Genomic DNA, 23145 nt, shown 5'->3' with positions numbered 1-23145 from the left:
CCTCCCTGAACAAGGTCAGGTTAAGTTGCCCAGTCTGGCCTTGAACCTGTGATCCTCCTGCCTCAGCCTTCTTAGTTGCTGGGGTTATAGGCATGTGCCACCACAACTGGCCAGTATTCTACGTTTTTATTTGCATGGTGATGCACACCTATAATCCCAGCAACTCAGGAGGCTGAGTCAGGAGGATGGTGAGTTCAAAGCCAGCCTCAGCAACTTAGTGAGGCCCTAATAAAAATACAACTCAGTGAGACTCTAATAAAATACAAAAAAGGGCTGGGGTGTGGCTCAGTGGTTCAGTGCTCCTGGGTTCAAATCCCTGTACCAAATCAATCAAGCAACCATAATTAAACAAGGTCTCCCCCAAATCAACAGCTTTCCTCAGACTGTGGCTTCCCTGGCTTATTTATTTATTTATTTTTGGTACTGGATGAACCCAGGGTGCTTTACCACTGAGCTACACCCCTGGCTCTTTTAATTTTTTTTTTTAAAGAATTTTTTAATATTTATTTTTTAGTTTTCGGTGGACATAACATCTTTGTATGTGGTGCTGAGGCTTGAACCCAGGCCACACGCATGCCAGGTGAGTGCGCTACCGCTTGAGCCACATCCCCAGCCCCTTAATTTATTTCTTTAATATTTTATTTTTAGTTGTAGTTGGACACCACACCTTTATTATTATTTTTTTTAATTTTTATGTGGTGCTTGAGGATCGAACCCAGGGCCTTGCGCGTGCTAGACGAGTGCTCTACTGCTGAGTCACAACCGCAGCCCCTTTTAATTTATTTTCTAATCTTGAGATCTTCTTGTCTCAGCCTCTCGAGTGACTAGAATTACAGGCGTGTGCTACAACCCCTGGCTCCCAGCATAGCTATGTTCCTTCTCTGGTCACTCGTCTGTTCCAAGGCCAAGTGCACACATGTAACATGGACACTCACCTGTGTTGTAGGCGGTGGGCATGGAAGAGAAGGGGAGGCCCTGGCTGAGCAAACTTGGTGTTGCCACGGAGACCACTGGGGTGGTGAGCGAGTGGGTAGACTGGGAGACCCCGAGGCGCTGGGCATTGTTCTGCAGGAGAAAATGTCTGTCAGGAGGTGCCAGATGGGTGGGCTGCCTTAGGCTGACTTTGGAGGCCAAGGTCAAGGTGGGGCCTCAGCATGGAGGACCCGGAGGTCCCCCAACACGAGTTGGTGCAATCACAGAGACACTGAGACCCCTGGAGAAAAACGTGCACAAGTGGCTTCACTCTCACCCACACATGCAAAGAGGAAGAGGAGGCCCCAACACTGGCCCTGTGGCCGAGACCCCAACACCGGCCCAGGCTCCTAGGGCAGAGTGACAGGAGCAGTGAGACAAAAGCCATCGCACTGCAGCACCCGCCCTGAGGAGGCGTGTCGGCATCTGGGAGGGACGCACGGCCTGGTGTGGCGTGTGCCTGCGTGTACCACACACGTGTGGGGCTGTCTGCCGTCTGCCGCTGAGTCACTTGTTTATTCCAACTCCACACTGGGGCCGGAACTGCCGCTGTGCTGGCCGCCAGAGCCTGCCCGCCTTTTCCAGTCTCTGGCCTCCCGTCGGGGAGCTGGGAGGAGGAGCCCCTGTCCCACTCCTGGCCACAAGCGAGCATGCAATGTGTAAGAGAGTGGCCGTGCATGTCTGTGTCCAGCCCACTAGGCTTCAGCTTCCCCTAGAAAACCCATGTCACTGTCCACTGGCATCCCCCACAGGGTCCCTGTCCTGGGTTCCAAGAATGCTGTGTGGACCACGCAGAGTGGAGGGCTAGGGGGATCCTAGGGCCTAACCAGGCGTCGGGGCTGAGGCCTCTGGGGCCTGAGGGTGGCCTCACTCCACTGTGCAGAGACACGCGTGTGTACGCATCGTCTGATGCAGCACCACACCTGCATACACACGCACAGGTCCACCCACATGCACGACTGCCCCTCACCCCACCCCGTCCGCCTCAGTTGCCAGGTGGGCACTTAGCACGGCAAAAACCACACCCACACCACACACTGAACACACAGGGAAAGGACAAGACACGGGCACTCCATGCTGGGACCCAGAGGAGTGGGCTGACCCAGAATTCAAAGCACCGCAAAAGTCTCATGGCCTCACTTACCAGATCTAAATGGTCCTCAGTCTGGGAGCAGAAATAAAACCAAAGGGACGGTTCAGTCTCTGGTCTCTCCCCTCTCCCACACCCCCCACCCACCTCCCTGCCTAACAGCAGGCGCTGGCCAGCCCAGGAGGACAGAGCTCTGTCCCAGCCTCCACCAGCTCGGACACCCCTCACCATCTAGTCGGCAACCTCCTGCTCCACGCGAGACCTTCTCCCCATCACAGAACCTTCTCTCCCACCCCCCCGTCCTTTCTACTGCCTATTTACCCTGGCACCTCTATGCTCCAACCTCTTAAATGGTCCTCAGGGAAGAAAGAGCTCACAAAAAGCCATGCATACGTGATCTCTCTTGGGAAGTCCTACCTCCTGGCCAACCTTCCTCTCTCCTGCTACAGCTCCGCTCTCTCCCTCCTCCCAGCCTCCCACTTCCAGCCCAAGGCCCAGACACCCACTTACCAAGTGATGCATTAACCCCTTTCCTCCCTGGGAAGTGATGACCCGCAGGTCAGGCTTGCGGCTGGGGGCTCCAAGCTGGGCGCTATGGGTGGGCGGCGGTGGAGACTTGGCAGGGATGACCTTGTTTAGGCTATTGCCATTGGCCACAGGGAGGAGGCCAGGGGAAGCCCGAGCACTGACATAGCCGTTCCCTGGAGGAGTGAGGAGGTGAGGGTGAAGGGCAGGCAGGCCGGCCCCGTGCTCCTCTCTTCCCTGCGCCAGGACCCCTCCCAGCCATGCCAAGCTGCCTGCGTCCCCACCACTTTCCCAGAACAAGAAGAGGACATCTTGCTCCTCAATCACTGGGTTCCCTTCCTGCCTCCAGGCCACAGGTGACAGGGCTGGCGTGGGGGCACCAAGGACACACCAGGAAAGCGACCACTGCTACTGTCCTGCGACAGCGGAGACCCCACAGCTCGGCCTCTCCCTGCGGCTCTTTCCTGTCATCTCCAAAGGCCCCCCAACCTGCCCCGACAGGACCCACAGGGCCGGGGGACAGGTGGTGACGTGGGATCCAGGCCTCTGTGGAGCCTGGTCACCAGGGCTGACCACCAACCATTTGGGCAGCTCTCTGCTGTGTGCTGGGGACTCTGAGACTTGGACTGGAACAGGATAAGCTGCCCATGCCTTGGGGGAAACAGGCCATTCACTGGCGGTGACGGTGTTGCTGGCCCTGAGGGACTGATGGCATAGCACCACCAGTTAGACTGGTAACTACCCTTCACGTTTGCTCCCCTCCACAATGGGCATACTATCTCATCTAATCCTCACATGAACCCTGAAAGACAGGTGGTCCTGAGCACGGGAGAGAGGGCTGTGTGTAATGGCTTGTGGGGCCACAAAGTTGGCGGGAGGCCAAGCAGGGTTTTCACCTGCTTCCCACACACTGGACCCCAGCGCCAGTGGGTACAGCTATCCCCTCAAAGTCTGTGGGAACTTCTCTGGTCCTCTCCTTGGACAGGGAGGGGTACTGACCCAGCTTCCCAACCCCATACGTGATTATTGCCAAGAGGGAGCCGATGCCAAGCTCAGGGACTCTGGGGTTCAGGGATGTACCAGTGACTGCAGGCAGAAATGCCACCTTGCTCTGTCCCCTAAGAGCATGCTGTTGCCCTCAAAGTGTACTGCTGCCTCCGTCCCAATTCCCGGATCACTCTGAGAATGGCAGGAATGTCAGGGTGACGTCAATGGTGACTTTAGAAGTCACAGTCACCCAGCTGGACAAAGACACAAGACAGGAGGGCCTACGGGCTGCTGGGGTGGGACAGCCTTTCCTCTGTGGCTACAAGTACCTCTAACACGTGGACCCTGTGTGACCGAGCACACGCGTGTGCGAGTCTCTGCCTGCTGCTCCTCCAGGCACCGCCGGGCCACCCCGTCCTCAGGTCCCAGGCAGACACCTCTCGTCAACAGGGAAGACCTGGATTTTCTGCTCCAGCTAGAAACACTGGTTCTCACAGCCTGCCCCACTCCCTGGCTCTGCGTCTCTGCTGGCCGTCCACCCCACTGCCGCAGACACCAAAATCCAGCAGCAGAAACATCCTCCTGCTCTCATCCCCTTCAGGGACTCCACCATCCTGTGAGGTTCCTCCCCTGATCTAGGTCCCTCCTGGCCACTGAGCAAGCATCAGGCCTCCGTGTGCCAAGCAGGGCAGTGGTACTCACCCACGGGGCTGGGGCAGGCTCCGTTAGCGGTGCTGAGGTCTCCCCCGAGCATGGCCCCTGGGGAATGAAGCAGAACCAGGTGAGCTGGCAGCACTCCCCCGGCAGGGGGCTCCCCGGGACTGACCAAAGGGGGCTGTTGAGGAGTGCTGGGCCCTGGGCCCGTCCCTCAGGGGCCACACAAACACCGGGATGCTGTGGTAGGGACAGGGCAGGCCCGCTTTTGAAGCTGGGATCCCAGAGACCCCTGTGCAGCTCATGCGCACCTCCTCCTGCCCCCACCTGTCGGCTCACCCGCACTGGCCGGCCGCTGGGGCAGGCCTGGAGACACGCTGTTCCTCTGTAGTGCTGGCTGCTGGGGGGACAAGAGCCGCGGGTCTGTGAGGGACGACGTCACCAGGGAAGGGGTGACCAGGGAGCCGCTGGGGTTGCTGAACTGCAGTGAGCTCTGATTGGACACGGGCACCGTGACAGGCATGGCAAAGTTGGGGGCCGGGACAGCTGACTAGACAGAAAAAGGAGGGGCAGGGTCAGACCAGGTCAGCACCTTTCCCCAGACCCACTCCACCTGGGAGGACAGGCAAAGGTCTCCTGAGCTCTGGGCTGTGCACCCTTGGGTCAGCGTCTCCAGCTCTCTGCCCCCGGACGTCCTGAGGTCCTGCCTGCCACTCCTACTAAGGCAGAGGGTGGTGGGAGTGCTCTGAGATCCAGCTCTGGCCCAGAGAATGAAACTGCGGTTCTGTTCCCTGCAGACGGACCAGGGACACCCCTAGTGGAGGCAGGTTAGTCCTCAGCCAGGCAGATCACACGGGAGGAGGTTAGCCGCCCTGGGTACAGACCCAGGTTCACACACGCAGTCCTTCCAGGCCTGGGCCACGGTCCCAACCTGCTTCTCCTGCAGTCACTCACCACCCAGCCTGCTGCAGAGGGGTCCACCCTCTCAGCGCCTGCCCCTTTAGCACTTCTGCTGCCCTAAACACCGCTGAATGCCTTGGGTGGGGGCCGCGGAGCAGCCCCAGGGTGTTCATCCCAAGACGACTGGACAACAAGCCCCCTGCAATGTCCTGTCCCTCAAGGGCCTCGTGTCATCTACATGTTTCTTGCTGGCAAGGGGGACGCTCCATGCCCCTCTGAGATGAGTCTCAGCACAGGTCACGGGGTTATCCTGACCAAGGTCGCAGGGTCCTCAGTGGTCACTGCTATCCCCAGCATGGCTCAGAGCAGAACACCCATCAGAGGCAGCCGAGGGCCGCGCGAAGCCACACCATGCACCACAGGGAGGCCCTCCATGCGACTACTCACGGCCAGTCTATAACTCTGCATCATTTTATCAAACTCCTCGTCTATCTTTTTATATTTCTCCTCCGTCTGGGGGGTCAGGGCAAACACCTCGTCCACCTCAGGGCTTTCACACTCCCTGTGCTTCTTGTGCAGCGCCTGGGGGGAAGGGGCCGGAGGGGGGGCCGACAGAGAGACAGTGAGTGGGGCTCACCCCATAGCGCCGGAAGAGCCCGTCCAGCTCCTCGCTGGCGCGCCGGTACTTGTCCTCCAGCAGGGGGCTCTGTTCCAGCGAGTCCTCCCCGTCGGGCTCTGGGCTGTCGCAGCCGTTGAAGCCCTTCTTCCTCAGGGTCTGTAACCGCACCACTAGGTCAGCGGGTGAGGGTCCTCCGGGCCTCCAGCCCTCCCTAGGAGCCTTCAGGGCCCCCAAGATCCCTGCTTACCCAGCCTCCTTCCTCAGGGTGCCAAGGCCTCCCCGTGCCTCCACCCCATGGCATCCCTCCACCCCGTGCCCCCAGGCCCATGTGAAGACCTACAGCAGGGGGTGGCTGCAGAGCACAGGGACCACGTGGGGGCGCCTGACCCCGGGAAGTGCCTGTGGCCAGCACTGTGCTTCCAGAGCCCCATGTGGGCAGACTCAGGGGAGATGGCTGAGGGGCTAGTGGCCTGGGTCAGCCCTGTCTGGTGAGGCCTGGCCAGGGGGCACTGAGAGCTTCCTAGGGGAAGGTGCAGTCAGGGGACCTGCCCATCCCAACCCAGGCTCTGCTCAGAAGAGAGGAGAGAGAAATCAGGTAGGGTCAGAGAGGGAGAAGGCGAGACTCAAGAGAGCCAAGAGGGGACGGCAGGCCCAGGAACTGGATCCACCACAGTGACCTGAGCAAGGAGGAAGCACCTGCCGTGACCCAAGGCTGCCCTCTCCGTGCTCAAAATGCCTTTGTGGACACTTGCCTTGTTTCTAAAGTGAATGTAAAGTTCATGTTGTAGTATAAATCTGTCTTCTCTAATGTAAAAAAAGAGAATTCCCCTCAATCTCTGAATCTGAGGGAATTTGAGGCCTACGGCTTCCTGGGGGCCCTCCTCTTCAGCCCAAGTCTGCACCCCATGGTGCATACCCAGTGTGAGACCTGGAGCTGGGCTGCTTCGTGCCGTCCACACAGCACCCTCCAAAGCAGGCTCTGGCCCCATTTTGTGGAGGGGGACACCATGGTTCAGGGAGGCCAAGCCACCTGCCCGAGGCCACATGGCCAAGAAAGGGCAAAGCTGAGTCTGAAAGCTTGTATCCTCCAACAGTTCACAAGGTCAGCTCTCTTTGAAACAGAGAAAGAACCACAGGGGCCCACTAAGGGACAGTGACAGAGAAGGAGAGAAACAAAGGGGGAGACAAAAATTAATGAGTAAGGGAGTCAGATGCAGGAACCGACCACAAGATGGAGAAAAGGGACAGGGACAGAAAGAGAGCACAAGAGAAGGCAGCAGAGAGAAGTCCTGTCGTGCTGGCCGCAGGAAGGGACTCCTGGGAGCGTGGTGGGCAGCGCACCTGACAGCCCGGGCCCAGGCGCTGGCCATCCACCTGGACTGCCCCTCCTCCTTCCCGGGGCAGGGTTTGTGCGACAGGATGTGGGTTAACACGTGTGTGCAGACTGAGGGGCTCTGGGGCGGCACCGCGCGTGTGCGCGTGTGCGCGAGGACACAGGCTGCGGGCGGTGCCCGCCACAGGCCCACCTCGATGATGTCGGCGTTGGTGCGGCTCTCGTGCGGCTCGTTGTACTCGGTGTACTTGAGCAGCACCTTGTCCATGTCGGTGCTGGCGTACTGGAACAGCTTGTTGGAGTGGTTGAAGATGATGAGGGCAATCTCGCAGTCGCACAGGACGCTCAGCTCGTATGCCTTCTTCATCAGCCCAAACTTCCGCTTGGTGAACGTCACCTGGAGGAGAGCAGCTGGTGTCCAGGGCTGGCTCAGTCCAGGAAGCCCTGCCTATGAGCTGGACACAGCCACTGCCCTCGGAGCTCCCATTTTCAGGAAGACACAGGAGTTCCTAGTCTGAGGAAGACAGTTACCTGGCCAGCGTGTGGCCAAGATGGAGTCGCAGCCTCGGTACCACAGGGGAGAGGGTTAGAGGCCAGGCCTCTACCCCTCTGTGCTAGGGACTAGGGAGAGGTCTCAGGGAAAAGCAGAGGGCTCCTAGGATAAGAGGAGGGAAAGGATTCATTCTGGGGTTTGGAAGTGTCCAGGTGTGGCCTGAAGCCTGCATATGGCGCCCGGGTGGGGACACAGGTCCATCTGGTTAAAGCAGAGCCCGCCCTCCTCGGGCACAAGGTTCCCGGAGCTGCAGGGAGGTGGGGGCTGCTCTTCTCCTGACTCAGCCCACCCCTCTGTCCAGAGCTCTTCCTCTCCCAGAAGCCCCCCATCAAAGATCGGGGAGGACGTGGATCGGGGGCCAGCTCCCGGTCCTCGCCTACTCTGGGGCTCCAGGACTTCCTCACCTGCCGGTTCCGCTCATCAGTGATTCGCTGAATCTGAATCTTTTTCCTCCCCATCTTCTCTGGAGGTCCTCAGTGCTAGGGAGGGAGAGGCTGCTGGGTGGCGGGTCTCGGCACCCCTCACACTGTGCTCATGAACGTCTGGGACCAGCTCAGTTCATGGTCTGCAGGACACCTTCCGCACAGCCTCCTGGGAAGAGTCACAAGAGCACTGTCAGGCCCCAGCCCTCAGCCATGCGCTCCTTGAGGACGTGAGCCAGGCTTACAGCACCCCTGCAAGAGGCCGGCATCGTCTCCTCCCCGTCCTCAAAATGAGGCCATGCTGGCTACCCGTGGCCATGGTCTGCCAGACCAGGCACAGGCTGGGACTCACACCGGGCCCAGGACTCTGGTCCAGGCTCTTCTGCATGGTCATGTTGCCCTGAGGCTCTAGGTCACACAGAGGACATGGAGCGCGCAGCGGCTCAGGGTCTGGATCTTAGAGAACACCGGTATCTCCCTCTGCTTTCCAGAGCCTGCCTTGCTCCCCAGGGACCCCCTGGCCCAGAAGAACAGTTCACCTTCTGGAGTCTTGAGAGAGGACACTTGCCCAGGCCAGCAAGCATGGTGTGCCTCATGCCAGGATGGGATGTCTCTGGTACCCCTGGTTCAAGAACATACTAGAACAGGTCTACAGCAGTGTTCCTACACCAGCTCATGGAACCCCAAGTCCCGGGGTCCCACCACCACCTGCCTTCAGCCAGAACGCCCCCACGACAGTCTGACTTATTCAGCAGACCTGCACCTGAAACCTTTGATTGGAGAAAGTTTTGCTGCTTAAACCTACCGACCACTACTCCTCATAAGAGGTCAGCAGAAAAAGAAATTTAAAAAAAAATTTGTTTGGCCAGGCCCAGTGGCCCACGCCTGTAATCCCAGCTGCTCAGGAGGCTGAGGCAGGAGGATGGCGAGTTCAAAGCCAGCCTCAGCAACCCGCAAGGCACTAAGCAACTCAGTGAGACCCCATCTCCCAATCAAATAAAAAGCAGGGCTGGGGATGTGGCTCAGTGGTCGAGTGCCTCTAAGTTCAATCCCTGGTACCCCCCCAAAAAAATCTGTTTTTTGGCAGTGCTGGGGGTGAAACCCAGGCTTTAGGCCTCCTAGGCAAGTGTTCTTGCCCCTGGCCAAGACCCCAGTGAATCTTTTCTATGAAGGGTCAAACAAACATCTCGGTTTTGCAGGCCACATGATGTGTCCAGAACAACTCCCACTCCGCCTGCCGCGTGAGCACCTGAGGGAACGCTAAAGCAGGTGGGGGTGAGCAACAAAACTGCACGAGAGAAGGGGGGACCCCAGTTCCGCAGGCCCTGATCTCTGCTGTGCGCCGCCCAGAGGCCCTGAGTGGCCCAGCAGACACCGGGCCCGGGCGCCCCGCTCCTCACTAACTCCCACTGCCGGGACTCCAGCCCCAGGACTCCGGTGCCCCTGCTTCTCGATGGGACCCGGTGAATCTCTGCTTGCTAGGCCGTGGTGGAGTGGGCTTCAGGGAAGGGGAGGGCAGCAAGGCCCGGGTTCCTGGCCCAGCCTGGCGAGGGCAGGACGCTCCCAGTCCTCCTGCACCCACCTTCCTTCTCTCCTGCCCTCCGGTCTCCCTCTGACCACCCTGTGTTCATGAGCAGGCGCTGGCTGAGATGTGATCTCTGGCAGGCCATGGCCAGTTCTGTCCCCTCCTCCACAGTGGGAGAACCCTCTCTTTGTTCTCATGATCCTCCAAAAAGCCACTCATGCAGTATCTCTAGCACTCACCACGATGTCAATGTTACACTCTGTGCTTCTGATTCATGCCTGGCTTCCCTGAGACTGAAGCTTCCTGAGGGCAGGAACTACATCTGTCCTTTTCATTACTCTAGACCCTGTAAGGAGCTCAGGAAACACCTACAAAAAGACAAGACTGTCTCATCGTCATGGCCCTTTGAGAAGTCCTTCTTGCAGTCTAACCTCCATTAGTCCTGCTGCAATTTGAGCTCCTCTCACTCTGTGCAGCTTGAACTTGTCCCTCTCCTGACTGCCCTTGAAGCTCGTTTGTTTGGACACCACCCACCTTCCAAATACCCCTGCCACCTCAGTCCTCCACTCTCCCCACCCTAGGATTGGCTGGTGCAGCGGGTGAGACTCTAAAGTCTTCTAAGGAGCAGCCCTGAGCACATGGAGATGGAGAGGATGGGGTTGCTCAGGCAACTGTTGCCTGGCAACCAGCTCCCTGGCTGATCTCCTACACCCCCCCACCCCCGCCTCATGCTGGGGGAGCTGGGATGCGAGAGGGATCAGGACTGAAAAGGCAGAGAAGCCACAGAGACCCAAGGAGCATCCTCTGATAGAGGGAAGTCAGGGTTCAACAAGACTAGGCCCCATCTAGCCCACTCCCTCCAAGGCAGCTCAGAGCACTTTTTATAATTCCACACATCCCACGGCCCTTTCCCCACTGCTGCTCCCCCTCTGGGCCAACACTGCCAGAGGAGAAGATGTCCCTGCCTTGGGCAGTCCTTCCTCCTATCTAACCACAAGGCCTCCTACAAAGCAGGCTCAGCCTGTACTAACCTCGTTCCCCTTCACTGCAGGTTCTCTGAAAGCCCTGGGGCAAGAACATGAACTCAACCATGACTTTGAAAGAGGGTGGCTGGGGCCTAAATGAGCTCAAAGGACCCTAAACTGACCCCAGCCAAGGTGTGCAGGCCTAACCTGCCCAAGCTTCCCTCCTACCCCATTAGGAAAATTTTAATGAACACCTGGACCTCCTTAATTAGCCTTCTGCCTAATTACCTAACCAACTGCCAGCAGCCAGAGGCCCGGGCATCTGTCCCCCAGATGTGAGCTCTCCTCCCGGCCTGGGCTGGCCCACTCCTCTTCCCCTCCAGGAAGCCATGGCCCCTGGCTGCCCTGCTCTCACCCTTTCTCCTTCACTCTGGGCAGCCCTGGGCTTGGGAGGCCAGGTTGGGCAGGGTGGCCTTCCTGCTCTGAGGCCCAGGGCCTGCTCCATTCTGACCTCAGGCCACAGCTGAGACTCCTTTGGCTGGCCTCATCCTTGTCATAGAAGTGCCCCTTCAAGGCTCTGGCTGCCTGATTCTGACTCACCAACTCGATGGACAGGGCAGGGCAGGGCAGGGCTGGCAGGGTGGACCTCCTGGGTGGGGTGGCCCTTCCTGATGGAGATGGAGGAGGAACACAGGGGAGAGGACTGTGGGGCTGGCCCCGGATTGTGAGGGAAGGACAGCTACAGAGGGGCCCTGCACACAGGGAAGAGGTGGCGAGGCAGGAGCCCAACGGACAAGGCGGGCAGTTGATGGGACCCGAGAGCAGCGGAGACCCCACAGACAGCAGCCATTTTCCCAAGCTGGGCTAAAGACCCAATAGGAACTGTGGTTATGTTTATATGCAAATGAGGGACACTGCAAGGTACAGCAGGCCTGGTCTGGAGGGGACATGGAGAAGCAGCAGGCCCTGCCTCCTGGTGACACCTCTTGGTACCTGAGCAATATTCAAACCATTCTGGGGTTTCAGAATGATGCTATCTCGGTTCCTGTGTGAGGTGGCCGGGCCAGCGGTCAGGGCAGCCCCCCTCGGAGTTGCAGCTGCGGCAGGGCTGTCCTCAGGGAGGGCCCCAGGGCTCCTTTCCCATGGCCACCTTCCTCCTTCCTGGCTGTCAGGGGAGTGCCTCCCTCTCTTCTCCCTGGACCGTCCATCCCGGCTGGCCCTCTGTTCCGGGGGCTCGGAGGACCTGGGGGTGCAGGCCCAGTGGAGGACACGCCAGAGAAGCTGGGCAGCGCCCCTTCACAGAGCCCCGGGCCTCAACCTGCGCTCATTAGGCGGCCTGTCCCTCCCTCGCAGGCTGCTTGGGGCTGGGAACGGAGCTGGAGGGGCAGGCAGGAGGCGGGAGACAGCTGTCACCCCTCCGCCCGCCCCTTCCCTGTGGCTGGGCTGCAGGGCATGAAATAAGCAGCAGGGCTGGGGGAGGGGTGACAACCCAATCCACCTGTCACCCCCCAGTCAGGCGGCCTCCAGCAGCCTGCTCACTAACGAGGGAGGAGCGTGGGGGAGGCGGGGGGTGCAGAGGGGGACAGACGCACAGACACAGGAAAGGAGCCTGAGCAGCAGCAGCAGCAGCAGGCCTGGAGGCAGAGTGGGCCGCGGTGGGAGGGCTGGCCAGGGCCGGCCAGGGAGCAGGGGCGGGCGCAGAGCTCCGGAGTGGGAGGAGTCAGGCCAAGCATTGCCGCCGCTCAGACTCTGGTCCCTGGGCACCAGGCAGCGGGCACCCTCCCTGCCCTCTGAGAACTTGCAGTCCCGCCAAGAGGTAGACCAGGGCGGGGTGGGGCGCCTGGGCAAGGGAAAGCAGAGGCCAGGGGCCCTGGGGCCCTGGCTGGGGCCCAGTCGCAGCCCTGGGAAGGACTGACTGCGCTCTGCCCATCTCCCAAGGGCAGGCGGGTCCTGAGGAGGCAGAGGGAGCACCCACCCGGGACCAGCTGTCCAACTCCAGCCCCCAGGGAGCGACCCCAGACCCAAGCCCTGGTAGCCATTCCCGCTGGGCCTCAGCCGGCCTCCCCAGAGCCTGAGCACCCTGGGAGCCGGGGCAGGGCGGGCGTGACTCCCCAGCCCAGGCCAGGGGCTGCGGGGCATCTTCCCATGGTGCACTAAGGAAGGGGGCACGTCCCTCGGAAGCCTGAGGAAGGCAGAGCCCTAGGTCCCCCCACACAGCCTGATTCTCACGCCCCCGCACAGCCTGCCCCCCACCCCTGCTCCCGGCCCTCCCTCCGCCCCTTCTCTCCCCCGCTCCGCAGGCTGTTCTCCCCCCAGTTTTTCTAGGATCACAGCCCAGGGCAGGGCCCCAGCCCCACCCTCAAACTTCGGTCAGACAGGCTTCTACCCAAAGACCTGGTTCCCACCATCTTCCCTTCCTCAGGGACTCCCTCCCCCGCCCAGCAGCCTCAGGGCTGGGCAGGGGCTATTTTTAGCCTGGGCACTGAGCTAATTTTAACTCACCGACTGGGGACCTGGGGGCGGGCTGAAAGGGGGCCGTCCAAGAAAGCTGGGCCTGGGGCAGGGGAGTCTCGGGTCCCAGGCACCTGCGCCTCGGCAGGGACAGGAACTGACCCCGGTGGGGAGCGCGGGCAGCCCTCCTGCAGCTTCCGCTGGACAACTCTCCATGCTCCACCCCAGGCTTCCCACCCTCTCCTCCCCGGAAAGTCTCCTGGGATGGGGTCATCCTGTTCTCTGCCCAGGAGATGCCTCTCCACTGAGGGTCTGTCTCCTGAGCCTCCTCCACTACTTCCCCACCCCAGCTTGTCCTTCCTGTAGTCTAGCTCTCATCCTTCCTGTGCTGCAGGGGGCTGTGCGGCTCCCTATGGAGGCAGCAGCTCCAGCACCTCCCACCCTAGCTCTGACCTCCCCTGGGGACCTCTGGGCTGGTTCCCACCTATTCCTCCCCCCACCCCCACCCCAGAAAGTTCCTAGAAACCCCAGACTGACCTCAGGAAGTATTTGGGGGCAACAGGAGATGGAGTCCTGAGGTGGGGTGATCAACAGTCCAGGGAAACGTGGGGACTCTGGGCTGGGCTTTTAGTCTCTGCTCTGGCTCCAACTCACCCTGTGACCTTGAGCCAGTGAATGGGCTGCACCCTACTGACCAGGAGCCTGGGCAGGTAGAGTGCACGAGGCACGCCGTGCCGTTCCAGGCCAGACATTCTGTCCCTGTGCTCTTTGGAGAGGCCCAAGAGGAAGGGGGAGTCAGGACTGTGTGCATCTACAGAGGAACAGCCCAAGAGGTGGCCCAGTCGGTCCTCCAGCTGGGGGGGAAGGCAATCTGGAGGCCAGAGAAGGCGAGTTCTAAAGGGGAGCCCCTCCACCAGCTGCAAAGCACCACAAAGGCTCACATTGGGCCAAGGCAAGTACCAGGTGGGACACACAGGACACCACAGTCCCCTCACACATCTGGACCGCCTATCAGACCCAGAGCTTGGGGCCTCCCAGGGTCACTGTCGTGGTCTGGCCCAAGGTCACTGTCAAGTCACTGGTGGGGCCGGTTCTGAAACTCGAGGTGCTCCTTGGGCCCCACCCAGCAGGCCTGGCCTGACTCACTGGCGCTCATTTGCATGGGATTTGCATAGTGCCTCTGACCTCATTCCTTCAGATCCCACTTCCCACCCCAGGATTCCCACCCCACCCAGACCCCACGTCACCCGGAGACCCCAGCCCAGTGTCCCGGCCCCTCAAAGCCCTGGTTCCATCTCCCCCCCCCCCCGAAAGCACTGCTGAATGTAAACACCCCCGGCAACAGTGGACAGCTTTAGTCCAGCTGGGTCCCCTCCGTCCAGGTCCAGGCAGGGATGGGGTGAGGTCAGGAGGAAGTGGGATCTGCCGAGGCTCCCAGGATGAGGTCCAGCGGCTGCCCACTGCCCTGCTTCCTGGGGGCTCTCCAGGGCAAGAGCCCCAGTCCCCTCAGGGCCATGGCTGGGCATGAGTGGCAAGGCAGGGAGCTGTCCTCTACACCTGTCTCCATGCCCATTTCTAGGACCCACCCCAGAGTGCAGAATGAAGGATGTGGCCGGGGACAGTAAGACAGACACCAGACTACAAAGGGGACCTCTGAGGGCTGAGTCCCTAGATTCAAAGTAGCCTTGGGGCTCAAAGCTGCTTGTCAGAAGGTACCCAATCCAGCATGGGCAGCTGGTGACATTTGGGAGGGCAAGGAGGCCCCAGCATTGAACTCCTACCAATGAGAGCTGGCAGACAACCAGTCCCCTACCTACCTTGAAGTCCAACCTCCATCTGTCCAGTTACAGTATCTATACTTCTAGCCATACTCTCAGAAACAAGGAAGCCCAGCAGAGGTCTTCTAGCCTGGGAAGTCCTTCCTGCTATCTAACCACCATCCTTCCCACAGTAGCCAACCCTTCCACTGCAACCCAAGCCCATTTCAGTCATCTAAACAAGAGTGGTGGACAGGGGCCCCGGCCATCAGAAGCCTCAGTTGAGGAGAGGTGGGGCGGTTGGGACGGTTAGTGTGTCACCTTCCACCTCCCCACCCTACTTCCCCCTGGGGTCTTAAGAGACAGAAGTGAAAGTGGCAGCTGGGGCTTTGGGGGCGGGTCAGCTTGAGAGCCGTTGGGATGAGCATAAGGCCACCAGTGCTGGGTTTGGGCTGCCTACCACTGAAGTGGGTAGACTGCTAGTTGGACAAGGGGAGGAACTTCCCATGAAAATGAGAGCAGGGAGTAATGATGATCCCTGGCCAAAGGAACAAGTGGAGAGAAGCAGGCAGCAGTTCCAGAAAGCCGCTTGGTCCCTTATTTAAAACAGCAAGACCCTCTTCTCATCCACAGGACAGAGGCGGGGCTGCTCTGCCGAGGCCCAGGAGAGCCAGGCCCTCAATCTGGACACCACGGGTGCTGGGGGAAAGGGAGGCGGAGGGTCAGAATGTGACACCCACACCTACGACAAGGGATAGGGGACCGACAAGGGACAGGGGACTGGGACCGAAAGAGGCCAATCCAATCAGGGAGAGCAAATCCTCCTAGAGACATCATGACCTCGAGAAGCCACCAAGGATTTAAAGGGGCCGCCTGGGGCAGTGGCTGGGTCTCCTTCTCACTGGAGGACAGTCCTCTAAGCCCCTGGCAGGGAGGGAGGGTGGCCGCCAGGCAGCTCCTACAGGATTAGCTCGCTGCTCTCAGGAAAGGTGCCAGGTGAGGCTGAGATGCGCAGCCGGACAGAGGGGCCTCGCAGGCAAGGCTAGGCAGACCCATGTCCCCAGACCTGGCGTCTCACCCTTTCACAAGGACACTGTGCAAAGTCCCATGGAACTTCGCCAGTAAGGACCTCTGCCTACCAAGCTCTCCCTGCCATTTCTACCATCTGGAGCTTGCCTTGCTCTGAGGGGGAAGTCCTGCCTGTTGTCTACTCTCAATCTCTCTGCTAGGCTTTACAACTAGGGCCCCACCCCCGGGAACAGGTGAAGGGTTCCTCTCTCCCCTGCCCTCAGCTCCCCACCCTCCGCTGACAGGTGGGAGAGACAAGAGGGAGCAGCTGGGCCAGGAGGCCTGTCCCCAGCCAGCCAGCCTGGGCCCCGGGGCCTGCCACACAAGGGGTCGACGTGGAGGAGTGAGCACAGATCAGGGTTGGGGGCAGGAGGGGGCACAGAGGTCGGGGAGAAGGGTACAGGAGAGGGCTGAAGCACAGCTTTGCCGTGGGCCCAGGCCTGGCTCTCCCACGGCACTCTGGCCCAACACACAGCGCACCTGCCCTACGGGGAGGGCTGGAAGCCCAAGGTCACCCCAGCCCCTGCTCCATCTCCTTGCCTCCTATTGCTGGATCCAAACGGAGCAGGGGCAGGGGTGGCTTCTGAGCCATGGAGGCAGCTGGCGGGAAGGCAGACCCCTGGGCTCCAAGCCTGCCCAGGGCCCAGCTGAGCCCTGAGCCGGCACATCCCCCCAAAGCCTCCCTGGCCCCTTCCAGGACACCAGACGCTGGCATCGAGCAGCCTTGGCAGACAAGTCTTGGGTCAGGCGGTGCCGCTTGCTGAGCAGCCCCACACGTTTTCTCATGGAACCCCTCTCCTTCCCACGGGGGGCAAACAGCGTCATCTCCTTTAACAGACATGAAGATCAACTTGGAGATGGGCAGGGACTCGCCCAGGGGCATCAGGGACAAGGGGAACAGGAGGGCTGCCTGCAGGCACAGTGTGCCCCTCGCACACAGGACTGAGGGGAGCGAGTGCTCTCTGTGGGAGCTCCTGGCCCTGGGACAGGCCCAGCTCTTAGGGGGTCCAGGCCTCCCACTCTAGCCCCCTCCCCCACCTCACGCAGAAGCCCAAGGGGACACTCATGGACACCCAGCATGGGGCCGCGTGTCATCTGCTCCTGACCCCTTGCTCTGGGGGCTTTCGTCCAGACACCCAAACCCAAAGGCAGCCCCTCCTCAGGATCCAGGCAGCCCCTCCCTCAGGGTGTCGGGACTCTTAGAGGGTGGACTGAGTCCCCTTCCCACAGCCTCCTGGCCTTCTTCCCACGGCCCCTCCCGCAGGACAGGAGCCTTCCTTCAACCTCAGTCAGAGCCCCCAGCCTCAGGGACAGCATTGTCACTTAGATCTCTGAGGCTCAGTTTTCCAGATTCTAAAAAAAATAGTGTGGGGACAAACAGTCTCCAGACGTTCCCATGCCCAGCACAGAGCTCGGCACACAGTGACAGAGTTCTGGTTTTGGTGAAGGACACATCCTAGAAGACTGGGTGAGTGGGGCATGGCTGGGGGCAGCTCCCCAACAGGGCGATTAAAAGCCCCCTGACCTGGCGTCCCCGTCTGCGGTGGCCAGCTCAGGGAGTGGCCAGAGCGCACAGCCAGAGGCACCTAGCCAAGGCCAGGGCCTGCTGGGAGGGCAAGTTTAAATGAGTAAATATGGTCCCGCCTGGGTGTGGCCTGCCACAGGGAGCCCTGGACAGGTCCCTCCCCTCCTGGCCCACAGCAGGAGGGCGGTCAGACAGCAGCACCAGGGCCAGACAGCCATCAAGGCCTGTGCAGAGTCAAGGGAGCACTCCCCGGCCTCCACGCAGCCAGCAGCGGTCTGCAACATGGCTGGGCTCCCTGGAGGGCAGGCGGTGGCCTCTGCCTGGGAAAAGGCCAGACATGGAAGGCCTCGGGGTCACTCAGGCCGGGGCACTGCGAGAGCGCCCAAGAACCTGATGCCTCCGAATGGCTTCCCTCTTTAGGGCGGGTGAGTAGGGAGGGCGACAGAGCCTGTGACTGACACCAAGACACCCAGATGTCCCATCACCAAAAGGCAAAACTCCAGTGCACCTGGCAAGCTGAGGCCCCCAGAGGGTGACTTACCCAAGGACACAAGGCCAGTGTGAGGGGCGGAGACCAGTGCGCCAGGGCCAAGGAGAGGGCCAGGTGGGGGAGGGACGGAAGCCAGCCAGGGCGCCTGGACTCACAGCGGGCTCTTTACTGTGCAGACGGGGCTCTCGCCTGCCCATCTGTGGTCTAACCTCAATCCCTCCTGCTCTCTCGCTCTGCCCTCGGTCCTCTGGCCTCTGGTCCCTCACCCTGGCCCCGCTCTCCAATCCTTTAATCATCTTTGCCACTCGCCACCCCCTCCCCCGCGGCCACCGCAGCTGCTCTGTGGGTGTCTACACCTTCACCGTGTGCCACCAAGTGCTGTGGCCCCCCATGGCGCAGGGCCTGGGTCCTCCTGGTCCTGCGCACCACACCAAACCGGCACCAGACTCTCCCAGCTCTGCTGAGGGAGGGGTCCAAGCCTACCCTCCTGCAGCTGCAGGACAGACTCCTCTCAACACTCTTGGTCCTAGGCAGCGGAGAGAAGAGAAAATAAATACTCCAGGAGCCAAACAGCACCAACCCACTGGGCCAAAGGTCAAGGCCTTTTAGCAGAGCCACAGGAGGAGAAAATGCTTTGCGATCCCCTCCTTTCCCAGGCCAAAGTAAAAGCCACCATCTCTTCCCAACCTAGCTTCACTAGGAAGTTCTCCCTAGAGTCTGAGCTTGATCCTGCCTGCTGTAGTTGTAGACAGATAGGGCAATGTGAACACAACACAGCCAGACACCCAACTTCTAGAATGGAGCTCCTAGGACCTAACACCACCCTCTCCCCCATGAGTAAGTCACCAAACTGGGACAGAAAGACAGAAGGTTGGCCAGACTCCGGCCCCATGACTAGCTCATAAAAGCCACCAGCGATTACAGTGATGCTAAGGCTGTGCTGCCCACCATGAGCCACGATGGCCTCCTTCCCTCTTCCCTGTACAGGGAGGTGACTGCCTCAAGCCAGCTGGCAGCGGACAGCCTGCAGAGTGCCAGCCATGGACCTGGGGGGTGGGAGGACCTGCCACCACAGTGCCACAGGCCCACGCCAACCCTGATGATGGGTTCGCCTGGGTCCTCATCCCACTTACAGAGCCCGGGCAGGCGCAGGTGCACCGCGTCCACGGGGAAGACCTTCGCCGGCCCCCCAATGGCTCCTGACTTCAGGAAGGCCACCTGTCTGTATGGAAGGGCAGACAAGCAGGGCTGGCTCAGACACAACCAGGGAAACGCGGGTCGCACCCACCTGTCCCCATACTCCTCCCCCACTGAGGCCCACAGGTGGTCGGCAAAGTGGCCACAGGGCCCCCACCAGGCTGGGGTAAGCACTCAGACTCTGGGCCCGATGCTGGCCAGGGAGGATGAAAGGCCCAGCTGGCCAGGAAGAGAAGGTGGACAGCACGGGCAGAGATCCAGGTGTCCGAGGGCAGGAGGACCAGGGACACCCGTGGCAGAGGCACCTTTCCAAGGCAAGATCAGAAGAGGGTGGGAAGGGCACTAATCCCAAAGCCTCCCCTCCCAGTCCCGGGGGCCCAAGGGCACCCCCTCAGACTCCTTACCGCTGCTCCTCCAGCCCCCAACCTGGGGTGTCCCCCCACCTTCTCCTCCCCATCCTACCTCCCAGGAAAGACCCAGGGAAGATTTAAAAAAAAAAAAAAAAAAAAAAAAAGCCCTGCTGGAGAGAGATTATATAACAGCAGCCAGAAAGACGATCACATCGCGGCCTATGAGAGCCAGGAGCTCCAAGGGGCAGAGCCGGGCAGCGGAGGCCTCCAGCCCAGGGCCACCAGCCCCAGAGTGGGGTGGACAGCAGGCAGCACCTGCCACCCTCCTAGACCTCCACCACTGTTTTAGACGCTGGTTTACAGCAGACACAAGTTCCAGCCCGATCCCCATGCCCATCCCCCCACATAAGGGTTAAGATGCTTTCTGACTGGGTCCTGCTTCTCTCCGACCACCACCTCCAAGTGCATGGCTGCTGTGTCTTCCTTCCCAGTCTCTATTTACTTTGAAGCTGAGCCTGAAAGAGTGGAGGGACTAAAGCTCTGACACAGATTTGCTGTGTGATCTCAGGTAAAAAGCTCAACCTCTCAGGTTGCTACAGTAGAGCAAGTAAAACTCCTCCTTTCCCCAGAAGAACCCCCTTACAAGTGTACACACACACACACACACACACACACACACACATCCAGACATGTACAGTGTTTGCTGGAGGGACAAGGGAGTCACAACAAAGAGAATGTGACCACTGAGACCCAAATGCCATGCTGGGGCAAGCCAGGAAAAAGCTATACCCAAGCTCCAATGTCCCTGAATTGCTCCATATAAAAAGGTCCTTAGCCCCTCCCACACTGATCCCACCCCACCCCCATCTCCTGCCCACCACCAGGAAACCACAGGAAGGAAATTCATTCCCAGGCAAGCTGTGGGAGCTGGGACAGCCAGGCTAAGTCCTGGGGCCCGTGTGACCTGGTGGCCACAAGCAGGTGGACATCTGTGAACCCTGACATGTGCCTCTTCAATGCCTTCCTTAGCTACTAAGACCTCCCCCTTGGGGGCTCGGAGGAGAGTGGGGGGTGGACACCTTCCTAATTCCAATAGGCCCAATCTCATGCTGGCTCAGGCTCCCCTCCTATCTCCAGGCCAGAGCAGCCCAAGGTCACCGCCCCAGACGGCAAACTTCCCATACTCCAGGCTGGCCCCTGAATTGCAGGGAGACCCACCAAGAGGATGGGAGGAGGGGTGACTAAGATCCACCCCCAAAGAAACTAGCCTCTGAGGAAAACTCAAATGGGGGAGGCGCAGAGAAGGGGGACACAGGATGCGCCCACAGTACCCTCCCCCAACCCCCAACTGCACGCGGTAGGGGAGGCACAGAGCCTCCCACTTCGAAGGACAAGTCTGGGGTAACCAAGTCAGTGGCTCCAAGTGTGCCCAGACCCCGGACTCCTCCTTTCTTGAGGAGACGTGGAAGGGCTGCTAAGAGGTCAGCGGGAACCATTAGGGGGACAGAGGCCTTCCCTGGACCCCTGTTCAACTCGGGCTGATGGGAAGGGGGCTCGCACCGCGGTGGGAAAGTGAGCGCATCCCGCTGCCCTCAGCGCTCCCTCCCGAGCCCCCACTCCCTGGGCAGACCCCACTCCCCGCAGCTCGGCCTGCCAGAGGTGGAGGGGAACTGGAGGACTCTGGCCCAGATGTGGACCAGCTGCAAACTTCTGGCCAGGGGCTTCTCCAGCTGGGGCAGCGGACAAGCCAGGTCAGGGACTCGGAGAGGAGCTAGGAGGTCCCAAAGAGGGAGCTGCGTGCCCACCTCCGGGGCCACTCGGCGTCCCGACTCCACCGGCCCGGGCACGCGGGCCCCGGGACACACTCACGCCCCAACCCACCCCGGTGTCATCTGAACACCCCCCCCCCCCGCTTCCCAAACAGCTGCGGCTCCCGCCCCCGCCCTCCCGCGGCCCTCCCGGGCCCCTCGGCACCATTCGGGCCAGGAGGAGGGAACAGGCGGCGCGAGGAGGAGAGGGAGGGAGGGGGGCCGGCTGTTAAAATGTCAGTCGCTCCCGGCTGTCACCGGAGACCCCTCGGAGGAAGGCGCCCCTTGGCCGGCCGCTGGGAGGCCGGCGCGACCCCAACCCGCCCGCGCCCCCGACACCCCAGGGAATGACAGCCCACCCCGCGGGGCCCGCAGCCGACTCCCTAACACAAACAGCCCCGGGCCCCCGCCAGCGCCACGCGACGACGCGGCGCTCTCCCGCGCGCGCCCGGCAGCCCGGGGGCTACCCCAGCCCACCCTCGGGGGACGGGCCAGACCACCCTCCGCCCGGGCCGGGACCGGGTGGGGGAGGGGGCCTCTTAAAGTGGCAGGCGTATTATTTTTCTCTACTCACCAGCCCCTGAGGGAAACGGGGTGTCACGGCAGGGAAGGGGGTAACCCTCGCCCCTGGTCCGGGGGATCTTCAACACCGGGAAGCCGCAGCTCCGGGCGGGAGGAATAATAAATGAGGCCGGCGTCCGCGCGGGCCCTGGGCGGCGCCGGGGGGCCTGGGCCCCCGTCGTGCGCGCGGGGGCGGGCAGGCGGACGTCGGGCAAGCTGGGGACCGGGGCCGAGCGCCCGAGCCGCCTCGACAGTTGTTGATATTTTGCTTCCTTCCTCCTTTCAGGCTCCAAAGGTAACTCCTCCAGCCCCCGGGAGTCGAGGCCGACGTAGGCACAGCTCAGCCTAGCTTGAGGGGTGGGAGCCACGGCGGTGACGGACAGGCGGAGGAGCCAATGAGAGGAAACGTGGGGGGCGGGGGGCGGGGCCGGGGAGGGCGGTCCCTGGCGCGGCCCCGCCCCTCGCTTCCCTCGGGCCGGCCGGCCGGGCTGGGCAGGCCCCCACCCCTCCGCCCTCCCAAGCTAGGCTGCGGCGCCGGGAGCGGCAGATCCCTCCGCCTGCGGGGAGGGAGGGAGGAAGGGACTGAGCGAGGCCAAGTGGGAGGCGAGACCCAGAGGCCTTTAAAGGGATCGGCCCGCGCCCATGGTGCCCCTCGGAGCTCGCCGGACGGCCGCCTGGCGCTGCTGCCGCCACGCGCTCAAGGAGGTCCTTCTCGGGGAGGCTGTGCGCGCCACTTGCGCTCTCTCACCCGCACACTCGCTCCAGGAGCCCCAGGAGGGCTGGGAGGTGGGAGTCTAGGTGGAGAAATTAAGGGGCGGCAGTAAGTGGTGAAAAGACTCCTTCTCCCTCACTTAATGGGTGACAAAGCTCCACTTAAAGGACCACGTTCTTTCCTTGGGGCGGGGGGTTACCTGAAGAGCTCAGTTGCTCCCTCTACCTGTGACAGGCCCCCTCCCCTCCCTGGGCCTGGCTCGGCTGACGCCCAGCAATTTAAAGCGACAGCTCATAGTTCTCGGGTGACCTAATCTTTAGTGCCTGGCGGCCCCAGCGCACTTACTGCCGAGGGGGCAATTTAAAGGGGCGGGACCCTAACCACCACCACCACTACCCCTCACCACCCCACCCCGCCTCACAGGAAACATCCAGAAGCATCTTATTAAAGAAGCAATAGTAGCTCTTTAAAAAAAAGAAAAAGAAAATTAAATTCCTGGTTGCCTTAGGGTGTGGTGAATTTTGAAGTGCCTTACCACAGAAGTGTGGTACCATCCTCTGCCCATCGGGCTTGCTGTCCAACATTCCTGTTATTTCCAAGTCCTGCTGCTTTCTACCTGGAGCTTGCGGAAATTATGGAATCTGGCATAGATCTCAACTGAATCTTGCAGAACAGAAGGGC

At 60.8% G+C, this 23145-nt stretch overlaps 1 protein-coding gene across 8 annotated transcripts in view; it reads right to left on the bottom strand.

Annotated features, from left to right (window-relative positions):
- Mef2d (myocyte enhancer factor 2D) overlaps positions 1-23145 on the bottom strand; it is a 36142-nt gene that overhangs the window by 6959 nt on the left and 6038 nt on the right. Inside the window, exons 1-10 of one of the 8 annotated variants that reach the window (XM_026404910.2) lie at positions 21766-22111; positions 9820-9948; positions 8038-8224; positions 7274-7477; positions 5766-5903; positions 4568-4778; positions 4277-4333; positions 2573-2763; positions 2117-2137; positions 936-1065 (exon numbers count right to left, since the gene is read on the bottom strand). In XM_026404910.2, coding sequence (XP_026260695.2) covers positions 936-1065; positions 2117-2137; positions 2573-2763; positions 4277-4333; positions 4568-4778; positions 5766-5903; positions 7274-7477; positions 8038-8091 — 1006 coding nt within the window. In that variant the 5' untranslated portion in view covers positions 8092-8224; positions 9820-9948; positions 21766-22111. Of the gene's footprint in view, positions 1-935; positions 1066-2116; positions 2138-2572; positions 2764-4276; positions 4334-4567; positions 4779-5575; positions 5711-5765; positions 5904-7273; positions 7478-8037; positions 8225-9819; positions 9949-11145; positions 11476-13047; positions 13144-13533; positions 13732-21765; positions 22112-23145 lie in introns of those variants that run through there. The other 7 variants (XM_026404912.2, XM_026404911.2, XM_026404909.2 and 4 more) reach the window with 7 other exon arrangements.

This window comes from Urocitellus parryii, chromosome 11 (assembly GCF_045843805.1).
Source record: "Urocitellus parryii isolate mUroPar1 chromosome 11, mUroPar1.hap1, whole genome shotgun sequence".
Taxonomy (NCBI): domain Eukaryota; kingdom Metazoa; phylum Chordata; class Mammalia; order Rodentia; family Sciuridae; genus Urocitellus; species Urocitellus parryii.
The sequence above is the reverse complement of the archived record's forward strand: the minus strand, read 5'-3'. Positions and strand labels throughout refer to the sequence as shown.